The 20816-nt window shown below is 38.0% G+C and overlaps 1 protein-coding gene across 1 annotated transcript in view; it reads left to right on the plus strand.

The window, feature by feature from the left end:
• Positions 1-6710: 6710 nt before the first annotated feature.
• LOC139114109 (peroxiredoxin-6-like) overlaps positions 6711-20816 on the plus strand; it is a 28466-nt gene continuing 14360 nt past the window's right edge. Inside the window, exon 1 of the mRNA XM_070675635.1 lies at positions 6711-6944. Within this exon, the coding sequence (XP_070531736.1) occupies positions 6856-6944 (89 nt within the window). The 5' untranslated portion in view covers positions 6711-6855. The remainder of the gene's footprint in view (positions 6945-20816) is intronic.

Raw genomic sequence — 20816 nt, forward strand, 5'->3', positions numbered from 1 at the left:
ACTGAGCTGCAACTGTTGATAATGTTTTTAGTATTTCGTTGCGATGTATCAAATACACTCACTTTCTTGGTGTCTCTCTACAGCATGCTGAAAAACGATTGTCAATAAAGCCCGTTTGTCTAAATACTGGTGACAATTGAATTAGAGTTAAGACTGAAAGTTATTTGTCAATAATACCAATGCACGGACCGGTACACTGATGTAGGCTGTCTTGGCAAGCTGAATACTGGACAATTCAACATGCTGTAGGGAGTAGAACAAGAACCCAGTTGTATAAACTGAATAAAAATATCGCAAAAATACAAAGTTAATACAGCTATTGCCTAAGGTCAGTGTCACTGTCACTGCATACCAGCAGTGACAGTGATATAGCTCTGATGTCTAATGTAGTTGAAGAAGAGTTTGGGTCATAGGACACTCAATTTACAGTGAAACATACATGTACTTGTACACAAGATCAAGCCAGAGAGCAACACATGACTAAGAGACTTAACAATTACCATGGATTTTTGAATTCTGGCATATGAGAATAATCAAATATTAGAGAAAAAAGATGAGGTCACCATGCTTGATTTTATACAAATCTACGATGAAAAGTCACAGTTTTTCTCAAATCACTTAAAATCAATATATAAAACCATTCATTTCAAGTTTTTGCAGTCTCGCTCCGGGGACTATGATTCTATGAATGAAATGTTCACATCTCATCGCACAATAACTCAAAAGTAAACCTTTGAACAGTAAGGCTCTGATTTAAATAAAAAAATGTGTGACTAAATGGAATCATTTATCTTTTACCAAATTTGATATTATCACACCCAAAATTAAAACATTTATTTGATGTAATATTTTAACCTTCCAGTATTGTCAATTTCGTAAAACATTTAAAGTACCGTCTAACTTGAATTGTATTTGTCTAGTACTTTTGAAAAAAAATTTTTCGGTAGGTCACTGTGCTCAGTTTTTCACAATTCGGCAAAATGTAGCCAGGAATTCACAATTTCTATACTCTCTCATGATTGTCATTTTGTGTGCTTTTCAGCTGGTGCCATTGACCTGGCCAGAGGTGGATAAACTCAAGTTTGAGGTCTACAAACTTCAAGAGTTATAGCTAGTGGGGCTTTAATTCGTCATTCTGTTGACCCGTAGAACACAGAGACTGAAGCAGTTCCTTGTGATCTTGATGCTATAAGTGTGAGAAAGTACCTGCATGTATGTGTATGTATTCTTAGCAATAAATACTCAACAGAGAATGTGTTTTTTTTCATAAGATTTCATTTTTGGAACCCAACACATATTTCGCAGAACACATCACTGTCCGAAACAGCAGGTTATACCACCACAATGTGATCATGTTTATGGCAATATACTCTCGATCGTGTAGTTATTGCGGCCGGGGGCGGTTAAATCCCGGGGGGTCACGTTAAATTTGAAAACTGCAAACGTGGTTCTGTATTTTTTAAACAGCACAGAGGGGGGTCACTCGATTTTCACAAGTATTTATCCCATCAAAAAGCAGTTTCAAAAATATTCCAGCAAATGAAAATGATTCTCTGCATGATTTCGTTCGTTGAAGTCATTTCACTGTGAATCTGAGTGAAAGTATATGTATTATCTGTCACAATAACATTTTGCCTTGGCAACTATACAGGCTTGTCTCGTTGTAAATTGAGCTCGCTGAGGGCAGATGAATTCCTATCAATTCCTATCAGCCTTTCGGACGAGCAAAGGCAGTGGTTGGGTGCAAGATATAATAAAATTAAACCTAGGATACATTGAAAGGTTCCCCTTGTGCTGTTGCATAGCACTACTGTCGATATCTGACCAGTTTTCAGCAAAGGGATGTATAAAACTTATCTGGATAAATAAGCACAAAGGCTGGAATATAAATGAAAGTTTCAATTACTTTGTTTTTTATGTCAATTAGCAATAAGGAAGAAATACATAAGCATACCTTTATGTATTATATATGTGTACATACTATATAGTAAAGTATCCTCAGCCGTCAGGTACCATTATGGTCACTGTTGCCGGAGTATTCCAATGGAGAATATATCCTTGATCAAGCACTTTTTCTGTTGCTCACTTTGCTTCTCCTTACCCCAGGATCGGTGGGTACCTATACCTACATCTGTAAATTGGCTATTTGATCCCTTTATGATGACTTTATATCCTGACATTTCTGCTAATATGAGGGAATTCCAAATGCAACATTTTTTCCTCTGAAAAAATGCATCTATATGAAAATGAACAATTTCCCTTGGAAGTGAGGCCTGGTAGTCCAAAATGTGGTTGAATGTTACAGTTTTAACCTGGTAGATTTGTGATCTATGAAAGGATCACGGAAATGGCTATGTGTGTTTTGGTTCAATACCTGTTGAAAAGCACACGATGTTCAAGAACCGAACGAAAACTTGACTTGCTGCAAGTCTATGGGCATATAAATATCAAAACAGAACAGCAGACGTTAGAAGTAGGCTGTCGCATGGATCGTTTGATGAACGCAATGGCTAGGCCACCAGAGAAAAGCCAAGCGACTTTGGCCAGTCTGAAAAAATACTTAATTCATCACAATTTGCCAACCAAAGGGAACAAATGAGACAAATCAAAACAGTTACCTGAGATGTACTCAGGAGAGAACAGAAAAACACGGAAACTCGGGAGAAAGATCACAAATTATTTGGCAACTGTTCATGATACAGATAGAGACAGTGACATTGCAAACTCAGAGCTTTTTGCCGAAGAAGAGCATGATGATGTTCTAATCCATGCAATTGGCAGCAGCACAAGTGATGACAGACCTTTTGAACCTTCCGAGACACAGTATAAAGTGTATACAAGTTCGGAAGAGTTGGAAAAACACTCTTTTCCACTGATGTTATATTGTATCTATGCACCGGTAATGGCCAGTGTTCTCTTTTAAAATTGGATCAATACTTACTCATCAAGCAATAGGGAGAATCATGAAATTTTTTTCATCGTAAAAAGGGGGTCGTCAATTTTGGGGGCAATGAGTAGGGGGTTTCACTTATTATGACTGATGCACAGGAAGAATTTGTTGGCCCAGCCCAGGCCATAATAACTGAACGCTCCCTAAGAATGGCGATTTTGAGTCTGTATACAAATAGTTTGTCAGCTAGGGGACATACAGCATTACTACCCGGCTTAACCATTTGAGCGCCAAAGTCTATTTTCCCCCTTCATAAAATAAACCCCAGTCAATTTTTCTCAGATTTTGCCAAAACTTTGAGAAAAAAACTGTAGCAAATGAAATCTGATGTCCATTTTGGATCCAAAATTATCAAAAATTACAGATAAATCCATAAAAATTGGTAAATTTTATACAAAAATTTTGGCGGGAGAAAATTACAGCGCTCAAAGGGTTAAAAGAGGGGGTTTGACAAATTGACATGACATGAATTTTCACGCGGCATGAAGAAGATCGATATAGAAGCTTTACCAAAGAATTATAAAGCAATGCAATCTTGAAAAGTTACAAATGCGATCTAAACTTTACCAATACATGAATCCGAGATCTGGCGATGATTTTAGATCTAGAATATGTGCCAAAGGCTATCAGCTGACGTACTTTGTTGTAGAATAAAGATGATCTGCCTGTGTTTAAAGGAGTCATGGATTTACAATTACAAGCCTACGGTTCAAACAGATAGCTCTCGCAGATAGAGTGCTCTTAAGTTCAAAGTTGTGTATTTTGAAGAGTCTGTAAATTGCTAACTGCATTGCTACTGCTGTAAAACAACCAACAGAAAATTATTGGAACCAGACTCGGGACACGGTGCATCTGGCGAGCGTCGTTTGAGGGGTGATGGTTTCATGAGGCTCCAGAGGCTCGCGGTATAAACAGCGCACCCAGTGGTCAAAATATTGTCTTTTTTTGTTTTTACTCCTTTCACTTTGTCTTCTGTTTCGTCCTGCCGGCATAGAAGTGACGCTCTCTATTTCCCTCTACAAGTTATCGATGCGAGGAGCTAGGAGGACTACAAAATTTAAAGATAAATTTACTTCCACACCTAAAACCGGTCAACTTGAGCAGAACGTTGATGGCAAACGCTATAAGGGCATAGAATAGCTCTTTAGCTATGTATGCAAGATTCCCGGGGTGAGATTGAGCCTTTTTGAAAAAGATTAAGGGATGCTGGCCGTATTCTTCCCCTTTCTGTGTCCCCGGTATTCGTCTTAGATTTGTCTCTGCCTCCGCAAATATCTGAACTTGAGCCAGGGTTTTAATTTAGATTGCCGATCAAAATGTTTTCAGACTTTACATGACAGAGGACCTGGCCGGAACTGTAGGTGAGCCATGCATGAGGCCCTGTGACATAATATGTTAAAAATGATTTTCACGGTCTTCAAAAACATCATTGTAGCTGTAACGTTCACTAGTTAAGCATCAATTGGGCGTCAAAACACCAATTCTAAACTGACAAATTATGTTTTTCATTTTTGCGACACAGAGGGCGGCAACTTACTAGTTAGGAAAAGCGGTTAGGAAACTGCTACCAAAACTACCAACCTCAATCCACCGTGTTATAGTACACACTATCTTAGTTCGGTATGCGCGTATCTGTAATGTAAATGATTCGGCCGCCAAAGAAAAAAATATATCTTGTCAGAATTTTTGTCGTTATTTGCTACCTCTGTTTTTGATAGCAAGTTTGTTTGTTTGTTTGCTTGTTTGTTTGCCTCTCGATACATATCACAATATTTTTCATGTTTCTACAATACTTTCTCGCAATTGCGGAAAAGCGTTTCACGACGCAGTGATCCATAGAAAGTCCCGCTACCATATCAAAATGATCATGTTGGCAAAAACGATCGCCAGCAATTAGCCGATGTTGAGAAATTGTCACACCCAAGTTGTTCGTGCGGCTTATCGTCTTCGGAACTTGTCAGATTCTTCGGCCTTGGGGCGGTGGATTCATTGGGGGGTCACCCTGTTTTGACTTTGATGATTGGGGGTCACCATGTTTTTGAAACGCCCAATAGGAGGGGCTCAGAGTGTTTTTGAATTTAAGACACGGTCTCATGCTTGCCTAAAATTCATTGTGTCATCTACGAATTTATCATTCAGTTGCATTTTCGGCGCGCCCTTCGAGCGTGTCACGGTAACTTTAATAATCAGGCATATTTTCAGCGCGCCTGTTGGATGCACCATGATCATGATCATAATATATATATATATATATATATATATATATATATATATATATATATATATATATCAGAGATATCTGTATGTATAATATTTTAGGCACGCCCTTCGGATACATTTTGAGTGTCCCCTTCAGGCGCATAACTTTAAGATATCAGACATATATATCAGAGATATCTGGATGTTTAAAATTTTTCGGCTCGCCCTTCAGGCGCGGTACTTTAATATGTCAGAGATTATGTCAGAGATATCTTGATGTTTGCAAATTCTTCTGTTTTTCAAAGCGTACTAATCATTATGAATCAGCATTTCATATGAAAAGCATGACAAATTCCTGATAATTTTCTGTTTTCCCTAGGAGATTTAAGTATAAGAAAGCAACATGCACTAATATTTCACAATATATTTGATACAGGGACATATTTTAGAAAGAGAAAAATGATAAGATATTTTGCGTTCTCATTGATTTCTCCCTTGTGTGTCACAGGTTTTCTGTAAAAAGGTGCTTTTTCACGACTAAAATAATAGTTGACAATAAGGCAGTTTTTGTCATTATTATCTATGCTTTCATGGTTTCAATGTTAAAAGAAAAATCCTCTCAGACACTGTGCACATCAGATTGGCTACAAAATAGTTTTATATGGCTTGTCAGGAGATGTAATTGGATAGCCGGCAAGTCTAAACACCAATCAAAGTTTTTGATTTACTGCTTTTCTCTCTTTGATATTAATGATTGGCATCCAATTATGTAAAACAGTTCAGGACATCTGGTTATGCATAGACAGTGTGAAATACATCCACGGCTCATTCAAAATACTGTATTCAAACTTTAAAATTGACGTTTTCAAAATTTGGAATAGGGGTCACCCTGTTTTCGAAAGTTGGAATAAGGGGATCAGCCACTTTTTGACGTTGGCAAAAAATAATCCATGTGCCCCCCCCCCCCCGGCAGGCCGAAGAAACTGACCAGACCCTTATTCTGACACATTCTGAACCACATTAAAATGCGGAGGGAAGGTGACAGTTACAGCTCTTTAAGCTGCCCTCAAGCTAAAATTAAAATTTGGAAAAAAACTATACTACCTGCCAGAAAACCTGGTTGTCGTCTGCCTGCAAGAAGATCTTCCCGCTGTAACCTCGATAAATGTAGTAATCTCCATAAAATTATGTAATAGAGGGATGTAGTAATCTCTACCATGGAGGTAGCTCCATGTCTCTAGACAATGTAACAATCTCCTTCACTTGCGTGAAATACCAACCATACATTTGTACTAAAATCAACCTCAAATGTAATAAAACAGTTTAATATAACAGCATCCAACCCTAAATGTTATACACAAATAAACCTATTTTTTATTTTTCTCTTTTGTATGTATTTGTTTACTGTTAGGGTATACTACTACGGCGCTTCGGCCTTAAACTTCGATCCCGTGCGTTCGATCGACTATCTGAGCGACGCTGCCATGCCAACACTCTGTGCATGGCATGCAGCATGAGTTACCGATTTATGGCGTCGGTGACCTTTAAACTTTGACCAGTCACTTGTCATTACGTCACTCGAACCACACTCCACACTGCTGGCTCTGTTGCTGCACTGACACGCATCACACTTCTTTGAATTCATTCAGTGCAGCGTGAGTTGGCACGAGCTCCTCCCAAAAGTCTCCCGTATCGACATCGACAAAATGGGCATCAACCTTGGAGACGAATTTCCGAACTTCAAAGCCAGCACTTCCAGTGGCGACATAAAGTTTCACGACTGGCTTGGGGGATCGTAAGTGCTACAGATAACTTTTTAGTTTATGGAAGTTTCCTGGGTTGTGCATATAGCCTTGAGAATTCCGCATGCACCGTGCGTTTGTGGAGGGGCTATGGTATTGTCCTTTATGTTTGTCTGATTACGTGTGTGTGGTACGCCCGGAAAATAGGACAAGCCGTACACGGACCATTTTGAAAAGCATATGGAAAGAAGGAGGTCTCGAATGCAGTATGGCCGATAGCAAGACATTTTTTGTTCATCGACGCTGTATCATCGATGAGCAACCCACAGTTGTACACGCAATGCTCACTGGCACTACGCGTGAAGTCGAAGTCCAAGGAATCTAGCAAACTTTTGCGTATGATAGGGCCATTCTCATTACCCTACATGCGCTTTCCTTGAGGAAAAACATTATACTGTGGTTACACAAGTAGCTTACAATCAGTGGTGTGGGTTGTTCTCTGTTGTCCGTGCTAATCCCGCAGAATCGGGCAGGGGTGGTACAGCTTTCTTAACAGGTTTCCTCGCAGTTTCGGACGTTCATTGTCCGCCAATTTTGGCTGAATTGCCATGGGAGCGCTGCAGGGCGGCTACCTCCGATGGCGAACCTATTCCGTGATATTGCATGGAGTGCTTACAGTATAATACCAGTGTAACGGTACATGGAATCACATATCCTCAAGATGGTGCATCAGGATAGAAATATGTTTTGCAAATGTCTGTGTGGTTCATCACGGTTACTGTACTGCAGTCCCTCCACGTGGAGGGACTGTGCTCGACTAGAGCATGGAGGTAGAGTAACCGTGGTTCCATAGATCTTCGGACGTCTTTTTTGTAAGTTCCGCCCCCCCCCCCCTTTTTTTTTTCTTTCTGAATTCAGCATGCACTCAAATCCAGCGTGGTGTATACGAGTAGCGTCAGTGTGACAGGTTGGTCCCCCAGCGGATTATCAGGGACCCGCCCACTTCACCGCACTAAGCGCCCTGGGAAACTGAATTGTGTCCATGTGCAAACCCGAATGTGTAGGACAAACCACAGTTGCGAGTGGAGTAATACGTACCGGCCGCCGCGTACTATGCATAGAATTATTCTATGCATAGTACGCGGCGGCCGGTACGCATCACTCCACTCGCAACTGTGGGGCAAACCATAGGCGCACGGCGAATTTTAAATTCACTTGTCAGTATTTTTAATGTTAAAACATGCATTTTATTACATGTAATAACTGTGTTAACGGAAATCGTGCGGACAGCTTTTGAGACATAGAGTGAACAGCGCCCATCTGAGTGCAGTGCACGGCTGTGGCCATTTAGCTCTGCTGCTACTTCAACACACTCGGCGAATTTTAAAACCACTTGTCTGTAATCTAATGGTGAAACATGCATTTTATTAATAACTGTGCAAACTGAAATCATGCAGGTAGCTATTGAGACATACAGTGAGCAGTGCGGGGGGGGGGGGGGGTAACTCCATGGCTAATAGTACGGGGGGGGGGGGGGGGGGGGCTCCTCACGAAAATAGAAACCCAAACTGTTGTGATACCAGTTTTGAGCAAAAAAAGCTACCCTTTCTGATACCATACAATATAATAATCTAATCACTCGCCTTGTGTACCAGGGGTACCAACAGTCCAACCGACAGATCAGAAATTTTGATGGTAGATCTGGGATGTAGATACATTGGTTTCCAGTGTTGACAGCATGATTTTTTAACAAATGTCAGTTTGTGTTTAAAACCGGATCCTTTCTCATACCAACACCTTGTGAAAAGTATACCCTTTCTGATACCAAACAGTGCAAAAAAACGACCCCTTTCGCGCGGACCCTCCCCGTATAGCCACCCTGTATGGGAGTTACCCCCCCCACCCCCCAGGGCAGTGCCCACAGCATGGCTGCGGCCGCTCGGTTAACTTGCACACATTACACTGTGAGGTGTACAAGACAGCCCAGCGGCCACAGCGGTGTTCTGGGCGATGGCCGCTGCTCACTGTATGTCTCAAAAGCTGCCTGCAATTGATTTCCGTTTGCGCAGTTATCAATAAACTGCATGTTTCAACATTAAAATTATAGACAAGTGAGTTTAAAATTCACCGATTGTATAAGTTTGTAACGTTAGAGCTGAGCCCGGGCGCTGAGCGGCCACACATGAGATGGGGCATTGACACCATTTCTGAACATCGTGTCCATCATAAACAAACATTTGGGATTAATTTAATCGCTATATTACCAGTAGGTAAAGAGAGTCTTCAAAGTAACACCAATTTTAGCACAGAGGGACTGTGACCAAAGCAAATGCCATATGTGTGGATACAAAACACACCTAGGCCAGCTCAGTTGCGTCGTAGCTGTGTAAAATAAATGCAGAACTTCTGTCACACAGGTTGCAACCCAAGAAGATGTATACCTCCAAAGTGTGTAGCCAACACGCTGCCACTAAATCCAATCAGCATTATATGGATAGGGACTTTGAGAGACCCATGTGTTAATCTGTGGAAACTATTTCCACAGTTAAATGCAGTTTAAGACAATCAAACTTTCAATCAACAACTGGTCTTTTCTGAGTGACATCATACAAATTACATATATTTGTTCATCTTTGACTTAAAATACCAACAAGATAGGCTTTTTGTCTTTCTCTACAACAAAATTATAAACTGTCTATGAGTAACGCTTCTGTATGCTTTCCAAGGCTGCTTGGTTTAATTAAACACAGGCCCGCAGTTTTTCTGTAGTAAAGGGTCATCTGCACAGGTGCATGTTGAACATTTCTTCGATGGTGATTGGATCGAAATTGTAAGATATCTAGATATCTAGACGAGTTTATCAGGTAAAAATTATCTCTGATATACTGATATAGTGTTAAGTTTAGAATGCACCTCAGGGACAGATATTCAGACTCTCAAATTTTTACAATTCTTTTCTGATCTACCACTTGTGGAGGTTCATTTGAAAGCTCTTGGTGTAAGAAAACTGTCCAATGACTTAGTTTTTTGATAATCAAAAATTTAATTTTTCTCCCTAGCGTTAACACAGGGACGGCAGCCATTTTGAATTTCAAATATTGGTAAATCTTGGGTAATTTGTTTCTCTTGAAGCAAAATATTTATTCTTGATTTTTAAAGAGAATGGTTTAGATATTCCTTGAGGAAGTTTGAGCAAAAGTTTAAGTCTTTCACTTTTGAGTCGCAGACTACATGTACCTTAAAATGTCGGCTAGCTGCAGCGTTTCAAAGTCGTACTGCATGCCATGTCTGCCAGCATTAATGTAAAGCGGTATGATCCAAGTCAAAAAAGTACCTCACGCATTTGCAAGTACAACTTTTGAGTTTGTTTGCATGCCTAGTATTGAGTAATTTTGTTCCATCTGAAACATATACCATCTTGTACTACTCCTAAAATCTTGTCAAAATGCCTCTGTTTCATTTTATGAATACAGCCTGCATAAAATTGTCCAATATTATCACCGACTAATGAATTATCAGGAAAAGATTTCATAATACATTATCGACATCACTTGTTGCACACAGTGCAGCGTATTGCCCATTACTACTACTTTCTATTGAAAAATTACTCTTGGGAGAAGAATAAGGATACACATTTGTTTCAGAATCAAATTAAGGTAGAATGCGCCTCAGGGACATGTCAGATATTATGTTTTTTCAATACTATAGACTATAGTCTATAGAAGCTATTGGGATGGGTATCCGTCCGGTGTCCGTCGTCAGTCTGTATGTATGTATGTATGTATGTATGTATGTATGTATGTATGTATGTATGTATGTATGTCCGTTTGTGAGGCGTCCGTCCACTCAAATATCTTGAGAACCACAGTACTTACTGATTTGATATTTGTTGTGTAGATGAAAAATATGATTTTGAGAAACTGTTTTTTTAATTTTTGATATTGTTGAAAATAGGCAAATTAATGCCAAAAAAGGTGTTTTTGGTAAAAAATCTTCTTCTTCATAACTGCTGATCAGACAGCTTTGTTATTTGGTATACAGGTCCCTAGGGACAACCCAACTTAGATTTGTTCAAATTGTGATGAAATATGCAAATCTGTATTTTTAAGGAATTTTTTTGTCATTTTTGGTCAAAATTTGACTTACATTGTATGTAATTCTTGTACTGTATAAACCCTATCAATTCACCCAGAAAAAAATAATTAATATGATTTTAAATAATTGAATTAATAGGAAATCATCAAAGCCAAAATAATTTTAGTGTAGAATTATCAGAAAGTTCAACTTTTTTTGACAGTTCATAGTGAAATGCTTACCATCTTGGAGGATTAAAACATGTAAAGGCAACTCACCTGAATCCCAACTTTGACATATTCTGAACCGTCATTTATTGTGCCCTGTATGTCATCTAAAAGAAATTGCTCAAAATAGTTTGTCATGATAGGGTGGTCAAATAAATAGAGATAGAGAAAGTTCTAATTTCCATTTATGGTTGACTTGGTAAGGATAAAATAAAATTACTTTTTGAGGAAAAAAATAGAGTGGTCAAAGTGATAGGGGTTTTATGGTAAAGCTGGGCTGTAAGATTCCTCATGTGCTATTTATAGCAATTATGCAATCTGTGTAAACAGTGCAATGAAAGTGTTACATGATGCTTTTGATGACCTTGAACTTCTTCAGTTTCAAACATTTGTCTCTTCAGTGTGCTTTCTCTCAGTATGTACAGTCTCAACTTATTCAACAGAACTTACTTACAATGTTAATTTGAAAGTTAAAATGTGCTTGGTTAATAGGATGACAATACTGATAAAAAGATAACCAGCTTAAGATTCTTTATAACCTGACAGATATGCTGTTTTTTTATGATGAAAATCTTGATTTAAGCAAGTCTTGTTTACTTTAATTAGAATGTAATTAACTCTCGTTTATTAGCTACTATAGACTAATATAGTCTATAGAAGCTATTGGGATGGGTATCTGTCCGGCGTGCACTGTCAGTATGTATGTATGTATGCATGTATGTATGTATGTATGTATGTATGTCCGTTTGTGAGGCGTCCGTCCACTCAAATATCTTGAGAACTGCAGTACTTACTGATTTGATATTTGTTGTATGGAAGAAATATATGATTTTGAGAAACTCTTTTTAATAATTTTTGATATTGTTGAAAATATGCAAATTAGCACCAAAAAAGGCGTTTTTGGTAAAAAATCTTCTTTATAACCATTGGTCAGACAGCTTTGTTATTTGGTATACAGGTCCCTAGGGATAACCCAACTTAAGATTTGTTAAAATTGTGATGAAATATGCAAACTGCATTTTTACGGAATTTTTTTTTCCATTTTTGGTCAGGCCATCCTGAAATGAGCTATCAAAGATATCCACCTTCTTCATCAATACATGTGTCACAAAAGGTTATTCTCTACATAACACAGCAGAGCTCTGTCAACTGTTGAGTCGCTTGTTTTTTCAAAACCGCTGGTCAGACAGCTTTAATATTTGGTTTACAGGTCCCTAGGATGACCTTAGTGAGATAATTTCATACAGTCAGGAAATACTTAATTTTGTATCCATGTCTATAGTAGCTTCAGGGACTTTGGCCCTATGTTTCAATACTCTGCTGATCTACCACTTGTTTGGGGTTCATTTTGAATCTCTTGGCGTAAGGAAAAATTCACTGTCTTAGTTTTTTTTAAATCAAACATTTTTATTTTCCCCATAGAGTTAACAGGAATACTGGGGCCAGTTTGAATTTCAAATGTTGGTAAATGTTGGGTTAAATTTGTTTCTCTGGTACCAAACTTTGCACAATGACCGCTGATTTTTTATTATCAATGTGGTCAGAATGGCTGAAAGGTTAATCGAGGAAAGTTTTAGCAAAAGTTTGAGTCTTGCACCGTAAAGGCTCATGTATTGCCTTAATCAAAAAGTTACAAAAATGTTACCAAAAGTCAGGTAGACTTTCTGGCACTGACAACCTATTTGCCTGACACCGCTTAGGCCGCGTTCAAAAAAAGTGGTGAGGGGGGGGCTGGAGGAATTCAGGGGGGGGATTCGAAAATTTTTGGGGTAGTCGAGGGGGGGACTTGAAAGTTTTGCTCTGCCTATAGGGGGGGGACCTGAAAATATTTTGACTCCCAACATTTTGATGTCGTCCAATGGTTCTAATGTTAGTAATAATTAAACAAAATCTAGAACTGTTTTGTCATATTTTATGTCTTTAATCTCGAAAAAGTCTAAAAATGTATGAATGCCATTAAATTTTCATAGAACAAGTTGGCCTTGTAATGGGGTAGGAGCTACAACTGTTGATAATTTGTTCAATATTTCTATGCAATGTATCAAACGCAGTTTCTTGGTGTCTTTCTACAGCATGCTGCTGAAAAACACAATATTCAGTTGGTCATCAAAGCCCGTTTGTCTAAATATTGGTGATAATTGAATGATGCAAATGCACGGTACACGTAGGCTGTGTTGGCAAGATGAATACTGGATAGCTCAACATTCTGTAGGGAGTAGAACAAGAACACAATTGTATAAACTGAACAAAAATATTGTCAAAATGAAAAGTTAATACAACTACTGCCCTGCTACTACATACTTGCAGTGACAGTGATACATGTAGCTCTGACTCTGATGTAGTTTAAGAAGAGTTTCGGTCATAGGACACTCAATTGACAGTGAAACATACATCTTATACTTGTAAACAAGATCCAGCCAGAGAGCAACACATAGAAGACTAGGGGACTAACAGTTACCATGAATTTTTGAATTCTGGCATATGAGAACAATCAAATATTAGAAAAAAAAGATTGGGTCACCATACTTGATCTTATACAAATGTACGATGAAAAGCCAGTTTTTCTAAAATCACTTAAAATCATATATAAAACCATTCATTTCAAGTTCATGCAGTGAATGAAATTTTCACATCTCATTGTACCAATAACACAAAAGTAAAACTCTGAACAGTAAAGACTGTAATTTAAATGGAAAAATGTGTGATTAAATGGAATGTTTTATTTGCTATCAAATTTGCCATTATTACACCCAAAATTTCTGAGATTAAAACATTAATTTCATGGAATATTTTAACCTTCCAGTATTGTCAATTTTGTAAAACATTTTATAAGTGGCATCTAAGTTGTATATGTCTTGTACTTTTGAAAAAAAAATTCGGTAGGTCACTGTGCTCATTTTTTCACAATTTGGTTAAACGTAGCTAGGAATACACAATTTTCATACTCTCTCATGATTGTCATTTTGTGTGCTTTTCAGCTGGTGCCATTGAACTGGCCAGAGTTGGATAAACTTAAATCGGCTTAGACTGAGAAATCCAAAAAGTTCACTGATGCATTTAAAAATGAATCAATTTAAGAACTTGCCCTAGGTATATGGCTCTACAACCTGCTGATAAGAGGTAGTGTTGAACATTTGCGTGCAGAACGACACATTACATGTTTTTTTTTAACTCTGCGTGCATTCCTAATAAATATGCGGCTATATGGTAATTTGGGGGGGGGGGGACTTGAAAATTTTTGAGGGTATTGAGGGGGGGACTTGAAAATTTTTGAGGGTATTGAGGGGGGGGGATCTGAAAAAAATAAGATTTCAATCGCGATTCCTCCAGCCCCCCCTCACCATTTTTTTTGAACGCGGCCTTACAGACAATGGTCACCTGAGCCACTACACTGGTTGAATGGCTGCAATTTTTACATTATATTTATTATTTTGTAATAACATGTACCCTTGAACTTGTCCTGTCACTAGTGAAATTCTCCCCCTTTTATTAGTCACATTCATCACATCTTTTGGTGGGTGACGGATATGTTACAATGACACCAATTGTTAGAATTCACTTCTTCAAAAATTTGCATGTGTCTCACGTCTTGTGCTGCAGTATCTGCTTACTTTGCAAGTATGCGGAAATGCATAGCAGCCACAGTGGTTGATCACTGTAATGCAGCGTCAGACACACTCCACAACGAGGACTGATTTATGTGTTTGCACCGTGTTCACCCGTACCAGGCATGATTCGGTTGAATTGTAAAAGCTGTGCTCTAGAGCACATGCATGAATCCATGCATGCATGTCCCCGTGATAATGAAAGTTTGTCATCAAAATCGGATAACATCTTGAGCATTTTGTTTATACTTCTAATTGACATGTCTTATTGCATCCCAACTGACCTCCATTGCTTTGGTGTGGTAACATACAGACGCCGGTAGTCGTGGCCGGTAGTCGAGCTCAGCTGCTGCTACCTTTAACCCTTGCCCTGCCAAGTTCATATATCACCTGTACTGTCAACAGTGGTGCCATCATCTTTGCCTAAAATACCAACATAGCCACTGTGGCAGGTGCAGTGGAATATGCTATGTTCCAACAACTGAGTGCAGGAGGACAATTAAGGCAAACGGTTGAAGGCCAAGCAAAGTGTTTTAACTGCAGGCCACAATGGCAAAAGCCTCTGACACATAGTGGCTGTCAACAGTTATGTCACCATCAGGTTAAGTTGGTTTAGAGGTGCAGTGTAACATATCCCATATGTTGCATTTTAACAAAAACAGAGATACATGTACTCTAAACATAAATTTTAAGGCCTATGAAAGCTGCTGAAAGATACCAAGCCAAGCATGTGACAGTTACATACCGGTATATGGTCTAGGCTCAATACTGCTTTGCTCTGACTTGTCAGATGAGGAATCTGGTTGAGAAAAGCAGTAGACAATTGCAACACAGTCTGATTTGCTAATTCAACCATGGAGGTACTGAAAGACCTCCATGGTTCAATGGTATGCTGGTCTTCCATTGTATTCGTCACCTGAATGCAGTTACTTTTATCATAGACTCTGAACTCCTCTTTTGTTAGGGTCTATGCTTTTGATCACAGAAATTTTCATGGTCATCGTACTGTAAACATGTCAGGGGCATTACATAGTTTTGATTCAGGTGTGTCATGGTGTTTTTTGCTAAAAGCACATGAGTTAAATGTATACTTACAATGAAAATGGAATGTTACATGGTTCTTTTCTTTACAACGGTACTGTACGTGCTACCATTTCATTCACTTCTGTTTCATAAAATATTCATCACAGTTTGCCCAAATTTCCAGATATGACTGATATGATGAAAGGAATTATTGTAACTGTGTGCAAATCATGTATGCCAAAGTCACATTGAGGAACCTTTTAGGAGTGGGGTTATATACAATAAAGTTATAATTAGCATTAGGAAAGATGATCACGTGTTCTTCTGTGTTTGAAATTGTTTGTACTAAAAGTCATGATATGGAGAAACTCATTAGTTTGGAAGTATATGTATGGCAGGGTTTTCTCTTATAAACCATCTCAGAAAGGCCCAGTAAACAAATATTAAAGTTGCTGTAAAAAATAAATGTATTTTTATGGTAATCTTTTTTTTGGACCCACACAATTGACTTGTAGAGCAAATTGGAACATACATGTACATGTACACACACGTGTGCGTTTTACCCATCATGCTTTACAGCACGGTATGTAGGTTCTGTATTTGGGTATCTAGGAGATAACAATAGTGATAAGTGATACAGGGGTGAGCACATTTATCCATAGAGCCAGTCCCAGTTTAACCTAAGAGATTAGTGAATCCAATTCAGCTGGTGACAGCAATATTAACCAGTTGGCCAGTGAGAACAGAGACAGTGCTATAGTGATATTTGTTGGCAATTTAGCATGGCCCTCGGGCAAACAGATCTAAAAATAATGTACTCAACCTTGTCAGTTTAGTTGAAGAAGTGCATGTACCCAGACCCACCCTGTTGCATACTGTAGCCCCTTTTCCAAGCTGTGAGAGAACATGCAAAGATCTTGTCACAGTTGAACTTTTTCGCTTCATGTACTGGAGTTGCAGCAGTTGCATCTCTCACGGTATCGACTATAATTCATTCTTTGCATGATATATAGCATGTTTATCAAAACCCATACGTAGAGTTTTGTGATGTTACATAAATTCTTAGATTTCAAAGGTCAGGAAGCCATACAATATTGATTTTTGTGATGTTACACAATTCTTAGATTTCAAAGAGCAGAGGTCATCACGGTGAAATTCATCCAGGGTACAACATTCCATTCTTTCCTTTGATAAAGGACCATGCAATGACCTCAAAACAAAGAGACTGAGTTTACCACCCTCATCATGATGCAAACTTCTGTTAGATTTTATGTAAAGCAATCAGTCAATGGCATTTCTGTAATAATATCAGTGAATTCAACATCCCTACCTACTTCACAATCAACATGGTTTTGCCCTTTATTACCCTTTCCAATTTCTTTTTTGGGGGTGGGGGAGGGGGTGGAAAACGTATATCGACTTTAGGATATTGCTTCAAAGAGAAAAGTTTGAAAGCTAATATCAGAGCAAAATAAATAATAATTATTGCGGAATTGATATTTTTGTTTGCGTGTTGTCTTCATTCCTGTGCAATGTGACAAGGCTAAATTGGTCATGGAGCTAGATGGTTAACTTACCGTCACAATTCAGTCATTATATATTGACCAGCTAGGTTTAATTTGGTTCAAACCCATGCCCAATTTTCAGTGCACTTACCGTCGATAATATCTGCAACAAGTTCTGTATGATTTGATGAGTCATTCCATTCAAGGACGTCTTTGGAGTGTGGACAATATTTTTGCAACATCAAAATGACACTTTTACTATTGCTGGAGATTTTGGCCTTGAATTTGTAATCTTTTTTTCAAATTCAAGAAGTAAACACACAATGTATATGTATCAGCCACAGTTTCTTGAACTACGTTGTACTGCATTTTGAAATACCAAGTATTTGGTTTTCCAATGTAGTGTGTCAGTGTGTGATGGGGACTGCATTGTTATTGTTGAAAACTAAGTTCAAGTCCAGACCTGAATTTTGATTATCGATACTAACAATTCTGAATCAATTATACCCTCATTATAGTCAACAGTCCATGCAGGTTATCAATCCAGTCCGGATGGTCAATGTTGACAAGCTTATTACTGGGCATTTTAACACATTATGGAAAGTAGATCTAATACTGATGCTGACATTTGCCAAAAAAACCCTGAAAGAACTGTCATAAGTAACAGTATATCATGCTTATAAATGTTTATCTAATGAAGAAGTGGCTGGCAATCGACCCATTTGTATGCAACAAACTGACCAACAATGCCAATTGTTGATCAAAATAACTGCATTAGATATTTATCCCTGATATGCGATAATTGTGGCTTTCTAAAGAGAAGAAAGAAATTAGCTGTTTTATACAAAAATGTAAGTGAGTGCAGAGTCAACAAATGTCATTTGTGATAGATACATGTACAATAAAACGTCAAACATTTAGAAATTTCAAACTTGCTTCACAAGAAAGTAAATTCATCTTCTGAACTTATCTGCCATAGCAAAACTCAAACCATCATTGAAATAGTCAGTTTCTTTTTGTTTTATTCAGTGTGTGTAAATACTAGAAAATCATATGTAAACTACCTAGCCATCCAACTTCGCTAGCCAAGAGCGTTTCCTCAGGCAGGGTCCCTCCCTCGGTTGATTTGGGGAGACTGTGCTATCCTAACCTAACCAATCTGTGTGGACTGGACTACATGTATGCTGTTCATCAAAATGTTCCTGTATGTGGTCTTGTTGAACAGAATTTATTTTACATTCCCTGTTGGTAATCCAGACGATAACCAGCAGATTGAATAATTTTCCTTTCACTTTGACTGAACATCAGTTTCCAGTACATAATACATGTACATTAGTCCATGCCTTTGTAACATCTAGGCTTGACTATTGTAATAGTCTTCTTTATGGTGTGCCTTGCAATCTACTCAATAAGATTCAGTTAATCCAGAACTCGGCAGCACGTGTAGTTTCCAGAACAAAGAAATCAGATCACATTACCCCTGTGTTGAGTAGATTACATTGGTTACCCCTACAGAAACGTATTGAATTTAAGATTCTCTGTATTGTATACAAGATTTTACATGACATGGCCCCTGTATATCTTCAGGAACTATTAACCATTTGCTCTTCTGGTCGTGCCTTACGTTCTTCCGTTCATCGTACAAATAGATCTATCAACCTATTTGTAATACAGCTTTTACGGTGACAGGGCTTTTTCCGTTTGTGCTCCACGTTTGTTGAATAGGCTGCCATTTTATTGCGTTCATGTTGCTCTTTTAGCAGTTTTAAAGCTAATCTTAAAACACATCTTTTTAAACAGTATTTTAGATCTTGTTAGAACAGTTTTGTACTGCGCTTGAGATGTTTTTACATGTAAAGCGTTTTTTTTAAAGTAATAAATATTATTATTATTATTATTATTACACTGCTGTATTACCGCTACCCAGATGTGATTCCGAGTCGCAAAGCAACCAGATATCACAATGGCACTATGCCAGAGATCGTGTTGAAGTATACCACATAACACAATTAAGTCACCATTTCTGACAACCAATCAGGTGCTTTTTTACAACGACTGCCAATTCCACATAACACAAGTCACCATTTCTGACAACCAATCAGGTGCTTTTTTACAACGACTGCCAATTCCACATAACACAAGTCACCATTTCTGACAACCAATCAGGTGCTCTTTTACACCGACTGCCAATTCACAATTCATTTCTTTACAACTTTCTGAGTTTTTTGGAAAGTCTCGCTGGTGACAATCCAAACAAAACCCAATCATTGTGTGTAAGTTAAAGGGACAATATAATATTTCACTAGGCCCTCAAGTGCTAACGCTTCAGTTTTCTTGAAAAAAAAGGAAGTGAAATCTGATATTTGCTTGGAGGTCTTGGGAATATTACAACTCGGCATATTTCCATCTTTTAAACAAAGACTTCAATATAGATATCTCAGGTTTATATTCTTCCACCCATATTTCATATTTCAGAAACTCTTCAGGACTTGCTGTTTGTTGCCCAAATTAAAATTTTTTTTACTGAAGATTAGAGATTTTGGAAAGTCCATAACTTTTGAGGAATTTCCAGTATTTGTGGTCACTGTGTGAAAACTGACTTTCTTGTTCTCCTCCCCAAAATCATATTAAAATACCAAGTATCGGTAACTTTTCAACACAGCCTTTATGTGTAATGTCAAGTTCGTTGTTGATAACTGAATTCTAGTTCATATTGGAATTCATTTGTCAACAATAACATTGCATATTGTACATTAAGGTTTTCAGTTAAGTTGGTGAGTTGGATAAGTAGAGTAAAGAAATATTTGTTTGATAGAAGAAATATATTTCAAGATGTCATGAAACTGTACAGCTATTGTCTCTTTGACCAATCAGACATTAGCAAAAAGGTCAAAACACCATAAGCTGTATTAACCCCTTGAATGCTGTAATTTTTCCCACCAAAATTTTAGTGCAACATTTTACCAATTTTTATGAAGTTTTCTGTAATTTCTTCGATAATTTTGAACCAAATGGTCATTACATTTTATCGGCTACAGTTTCTTATCAAAATTTTGGCAAAAATCTTTAAAAAAATTGACCGGGATATAAATTTTAAAAGGCCACTAAAATTGACTTTGGTGCTCACAGGGTTAAACAAGTGGCCAATGCACTAAGTGACCTGAAAGTGACATCTAGCAAATCAAACACATCATATCAGCCTACATACATGTACATGTTTACATGTATAAACAACATTCAAAGGCTGATGTAACTTTGTACCTGTACAGGTGTCCTGCTATAAAACATGTCCGACTACTGCCTTGTTGACCTGTATAAGGAATGTCACCAGAGGTGAAAGGTCATCAGCCGATAAAACAACTCCAGTGATAATTTCATGCCCCAAACAAAGCATTACTGTTAAATCACTCACAAACTTTTACTAGCCTTGTCATAAAGTTGTATTCCTGAACTGACATTCAAACAAAGCTCAGAAACATGTTTAAAAAAGG

The sequence above is a fragment of the Ptychodera flava genome, chromosome 16 (assembly GCF_041260155.1).
Source record: "Ptychodera flava strain L36383 chromosome 16, AS_Pfla_20210202, whole genome shotgun sequence".
Taxonomy (NCBI): domain Eukaryota; kingdom Metazoa; phylum Hemichordata; class Enteropneusta; family Ptychoderidae; genus Ptychodera; species Ptychodera flava.